The 6,000-nt window shown below is 42.2% G+C and overlaps 1 protein-coding gene across 3 annotated transcripts in view; it reads left to right on the top strand.

Moving 5' to 3' along the window:
- Positions 1-1,399: 1,399 nt before the first annotated feature.
- LOC147633913 (vacuolar protein sorting-associated protein 51 homolog) overlaps positions 1,400-6,000 on the top strand; it is a 66,970-nt gene continuing 62,369 nt past the window's right edge. For all 3 annotated transcript variants that reach the window (XM_086804979.1, XM_086804978.1, XM_086804977.1), the window contains exon 1: positions 1,400-1,673. In XM_086804979.1, the coding sequence (XP_086661105.1) occupies positions 1,506-1,673 (168 nt within the window). In that variant the 5' untranslated portion in view covers positions 1,400-1,505. The remainder of the gene's footprint in view (positions 1,674-6,000) is intronic.

Genomic DNA, 6,000 nt, shown 5'->3' with positions numbered 1-6,000 from the left:
TACCGACATTAATGCCTCTCTCTCTCTCTCTATATATATATATACGACGTTAATGCCTCTCTCTCTCTCTCTCTCTCTTTATATATATACGTTAATGCCTCTCTCTCTCTCTTTATATAAAGAGAGAGAGAGAGGCATTAACGTATATATATAAAGAGAGAGAGAGAGAGGCATTAACGTATATATATAAAGAGAGAGAGAGAGACATTAACGTATATATATAAACAGAGAGAGAGAGAGAGAGAGGCATTAACGTATATAAATAAAGAGAGAGAGAGAGAGGCATTAACGTCGGTAGATTATATACGTTAATGCCTCTCTCTCTCTCTTTATATATATATAGAGAGAGAGGCATTAACGTATATATATATATAGAGAGAGAGAGAGGCATTAAAACGTATATATATATAAAGAGAGAGAGAGAGGCATTAACGTATATATATAAAGAGAGAGAGAGAGAGAGAGAGAGAGAGAGAGAGAGAGGCATTAACGTATATATATAAAGAGAGAGAGAGAGAGAGGCATTAACGTCGGTAGAATGCAATACGATGGCATATACGACCAACGGTGGGACTTGAACTCGGGTATATCATATAGAGAGAGAGAGCCCAACTTAGGGAGTATTTGAAGCTCTCTCTCTTTATATATATAGCGAGAGAGAGGCATTAACGTATATATATATAGAGAGAGAGAGAGAGGCATTAACGTATATATATAAAGAGAGATAGAGAGAGGAGAGAGACATTAACGTATATATATAAAGAGAGAGAGAGAGAAGCATTAACGTATATATATAAAGAGAGAGAGAGGCATTAACGTATATATATAAAGAGAGAGAGAGGCATTAACGTATATATATAAAGAGAGAGAGAGAGAGGCATTAACGTATATATATAAAGAGAGAGAGAGAGAGGCATTAACGTCAGTAGAATGCAATACGATGGCATATACGACCAACGGTGGGACTTGAACTCGGGTATATCATATATATATATATATATAGAGAGAGAGAGAGAGAGAGAGAGAGAGAGAGAGAGAGAGAGAGAGAGGCATTAACGTATATATAAAAAGAGAGAGAGAGAGAGGCATTAACGTATATATATAAAGAGAGAGGCATTAACGTCGGTAGAATGCAATACGATGGCATATACGACCAACGGTGGGACTTGAACTCGGGTATATCATATATATATATAGAGAGAGAGAGAGAGAGAGAGAGAGAGAGAGAGAGAGAGAGGCATTAACGTATATATAAAAAAAGAGAGAGAGAGAGGCATTAACGTATATATATAAAGAGAGAGGCATTAACGTCGGTAGAATGCAATACGATGGCATATACGACCAACGATGGGACTTGAACTCAGGTATATCATAGAGAGAGAGAGCCCAACTTAGGAGAGGACCTCGTTGAACTACCGTTGGCTCATCGTCAAGTGTGCACGCCCGGACATGGTGTAGACACAACGTTATATGAAGAATTGCTCAGAGGTCCTAGGCGAGGAGTGATGGCGGAAGATCTGGAGTCCAAGGCGAAGCGCGTCAGGGATCTCCTGAGTAGCTTTTATGGAGAAGACAATGAGCACGCGCAAGCCACGCCCAGTCTCATCCGACGGGATACCCTGCAAGCCATCAACACCAAAGCTTTCGATGCCGAGCGCTATATGTCTTCCCTGGTCGGTCTCCTTTTTCCTTTAATCTTTACATTCTGTATAGAAACCTAACTTAAATTCTGGACACACATAGCTTCATTCGCACTCGCATTTTGAAACCCTTGCTGAAAATCTGCAGAAAAACTGTGCACTCACATCTCAAAACCCTATTTGTAAAGCTTTCATGGAATGCAGAATGTCAGTTTAAATCGTGTCTTTAAGGGACATTGATTTATTATTTATTTATTTACGGATCCTGATAGATTTCCTTTTGAAATTTCAAGAAAAACGTCCGGAATTCATTCATAAACACTCTCTAATGATCGCATTGTGTTTCCAAGGTTATTCCAATTTCAACTTGGCTACAATCTGAGATAAATATCCAAGGGATCAGTTTCGTAAACATGTAGTGTCTTACCAAGCACTGCTCATGGAAATTGCAAAAAGTTCAAGCAGAGCTGCCATGGAAATGCAGCTTGAATGATTCAAACTGGTCCATGTATGTACGTACGTATGTATGTGATGGTGGTGATGATGAAATCCAAAGAGCATGTGCATTCCACCTGCTCCAGACCAAATAGTGACTCAGCCCCCTAGTTTTGGAAGGGTGAGCTTCAAATACTATGAGGCCCAGGCTTTTAGACAAAAAAGGATTCATTTCTTTCATGAAAGATGGTACGGAAACAAGGAATCAATGTCTCAACATACACGAGAAGAGTCGTGAGTGCAAGATCAGGCATTTTCTATAGCTTGGAATTGCATTTTGACATCTTACTTTTTATGTTGCTCTTATCCTCATTTTGGCTTGCCTTAGACTTGCTTGCAGAGTCAATAATAACATTGCACGACATGAATATGTTCAATGTTGAATTGGATGCAGATCTTGATTCCTATCATGCTAGCATTAAGCTACATTCATGAACTAAAGGTTATTACTTGTGCATGGCTGAGAACTGGTGTAAGAGACTCGTCCATCCATCACCAGGGATACGGAGACACCTCACTCGGTAAGATTAATCCCAACCATTGTGAGAGCTATCTCATTGGTGCCTCTTCTGAACGATCCGATTTATAAGCGATCTCCACAAGATTGGGAGTCCTATCCAATATGTCAAAAGGTCTCATTTCGGTTTCTAGTCTCTTAGAAGAAAACACTTGACTCATCAGGTCCACCCGACCACCCGCTTCCCAGTGACTATATCTACGAGGTTTATCTAAGTTACTAAGCACATTGTTTTCATTGATGCAAGTTACAACTTATAACATGATTTATTTATTTATTCTCGTACACAGGTTTCTTTATCCCTTAATGAATACATTATTTTCTAATAATCAAGTCATTCCACACATAGAAAGAAATTCATCGTAAGAACAACCATAATTTCAAACCCTCGGCGTCTTGATTTTTATCCATCTCCAATCTCTCAGCTCATCGAGTCATAAAACAGTCTAGAGCTTATAACCGTTGTCGTGAAAAATCACTCGCATAGTAGAACAAGAAGTGTCCCCTTCATCCTCTTCTTACTATGAAAAACCTTTCCATAGTGGTGGGTTACCCAACGAAGACAGTTGCCTTGATCTTTAAGTATTTTTAGAGTCGGTTGCCGCGGGCGGGGAGTATCTAGTTGCCCAGGCCGATCACTAAACATATTACATCGGAATGGTTGTTCCAAGAGAATACGTCTCTTGATTAATAAAGAAAACAATTTAAAAATAGATCTCCATACTCATCATAGTCTTTTATTTCCATTGTCATTTGTAGCAATCCATGTAACCAAAAATTACATACATAAGATTCTACATTTACCTCCCTAATATATGACTGGATGTATTAGATAATTTGCTTAACCACATTTGCAAATTTACTATTTAGGGTTAGGCACTTACATGGCAGGGAGTAGATTGACCAAAACTTACAGTCATCAGAGGATGATCATGGCCACTTTCTCTCTAAGGTTGATCGTAGTCAAATGTTCAAGGTGCTTGATCTCCATTACTAACCACTTTGGTCTCATTTTCAAAATGCTCGTAGCATTTATATCGTCATCTCATACCGTGTGTACCTAATTGAAATAGTGCACGTAGGCTACTATTGGAGCCGCCACCAAAAGATCACTACCATCCATTATCCATTGATTACTACCATCCATCACCCATCTGATAAGGGAAGAAGCACCAGCCCCATTAAAGATCACTGCTCTAGTGGCCTATGAAGATAACCATTACATACAACGTTTCTCTCCTTCATCCCCTTCAACAGCATCTCCCACCTCCCGTCTCAATGCTTGGTCTCTTGTCTACATGCTTTCACTGCTATAATTAGAGAGCTCTCTTCCCCGTGACTTGACAAAGTAGAAGAAGAGAGAATACACAAGGGGTTTGCAGCTTAGGAATCCTTCATTGACTTTGGCATGGGCCTCTCCACCAACGGCCGCACCTCTCTCCCTTCAATGTGGTAACATGTATCACTTGTGAAATGATCAACTTTGCAAGGGAAGCAGCACCTTTGTCAACCTTCGTTGAATCCAACAAAGAGGGGTGGCTGATTGGATGCACATAGAAGCGAGTGAGCAAGAGTGAGGGTGGTGTACCAGCCTAAAAACGTAGAGCTGTGTGGAGAAAAGAAAACGCAGAAGAGAGAGAGAGAAGCTGTAGGAACTCTGCTTTATATACAAGATCTGGTACAATACCCCCAATACTTGAGGTGTGGGGGGCAACCCCTCTTTATATATAGTCCAGGGCTGCTGGTCGGCCAGCCCCAAATAGTGTCATGTGCACAGTGTGTATCTACCGTGTGCTATATGCATGCAAGACTAGTTTCGAGGCTTGGGGAAGCTTGGAACTAGGCAGGCTGATTGACGAGCTGAGTTAGGGAAATACTAACGGGTGGGCACCCAAGTATGGACGGGCGAGCGGCCAAGTGTGGACGCCCGATGACCGGCCAAGAGCCTATAAAAGGGTGGCCAAGGTTAGTTATTGTTTTATAGAGAGTCTCGCGAGTTTGTGAGAGCTCTATGGTCTTGGAGCCTGGATCTAGTGTAGACGTGCACCTGCTTTGTGCAGCCGAGGCCGGCAGCAATCTCGAGGCCCGCGAGGGCAGCTTCGTGGCGGTATGGGACGTCGCGAGGAGGAGATTGGTCGGTACGTCAACCTAGTTAGCTCAGCTCGTGGCTCGGTGGGGACAGCCAAGACTGTGGGCTCGCCCACGGCTGTCATGGTTGGGAGGTGAGTCAGGCCTGCACCCCCTTTGTTGTTTGTTGTTCGTTTGTTTGCAGGATTCGAGTTTCGAACCAAGATCGATCACGAGGGGATCCGTGGGGATTTGACAGTGGTATTAGAGCATACCTCGTGAACGAGCAAGTCGGTAGGTAGAGAAGAAGAGGTCGAAGAACGGTATGTGTTAAAAAGCTTGCTATTTTTTCTGTGCATACTGCAGATTTCAGGTTTAGTATGTGTTTTTTCTTCATCAAAGACACCCATGTTGATGGGAGATGGTAGTCTTAGAAGGGTTGATTGTTTTGCAAGAAGTAGGGTCTTTTTGCTTGGCAAAGAAGAGGTCTGAATCATTGTACTGTAGAGAGAGAAAAAAGAAGAAAAAGCATAATGCTTTTCGTTGCTTTTTGGCGCATGAGAGAAAGAGCGAGAGAAAGCGTCGTTGCTGCTGTGTCTGCTGGCCAAGAATTGCTGTACTGGCCGTGCGTGTTGCGTGTGTGTCGTAGGCGTGGAGGCTGCTCACAGTTACAGGCGGCCAGGCCTGCTAGGCATGTGGCCAGGCTTGCGTAGCCAGCCCAAGCCGGCGCCCAGGCCACGCAAAACCGGCGCACAGGTCACGCAAGACGAGCGCCCAGGCCACGTGGCCCTGTGACCAGGCGTAGGTGCAGCCTACGTGTGCGCACAAGCGCTGGCTGGAACGCAGGCGGGTACACATGTGTGGTGGCGCAAGCGTAAACCTGACGGCAGCTTCAATCGACGGTAGCTAGCACACCGTCGGATTATTCCAAGAGGGAAGCGAAAAAAAAAAACACAAGGAAAGCATTCGGTTTTTTTTTTTAGTGCTTTCGTTTTTTTTTTCTTTTTCTTTTTTGGGGAGTTTAATTTTTTTTTTAATAAAGGTTTAAAAGTCCTCTCCTCTCTAAGGTTTCCAACGTGTTTTATTTTTTTTTTAAGAAAAGAGAATATATATATCCATATATATATATTAATATATATATATATATATTTATTCCAAAAAAAAAAACACAAAAGCTAAAGCAAAAGCTAAGCTTAGCTTTTGGAGATTTTTTGGCTCTTGGGAAACCTTTATAAACCCCTCAAGTGGGCTTCTTGCCACACATCTCTCAAGTCCTCAAGT

This window comes from Cibotium barometz, chromosome 11, assembly GCF_041138505.1.
Source record: "Cibotium barometz isolate CiBa-2024 chromosome 11, ASM4113850v1, whole genome shotgun sequence".
Lineage (NCBI taxonomy): Eukaryota > Viridiplantae > Streptophyta > Polypodiopsida > Cyatheales > Cibotiaceae > Cibotium > Cibotium barometz.
The sequence above is the reverse complement of the archived record's forward strand: the minus strand, read 5'-3'. Positions and strand labels throughout refer to the sequence as shown.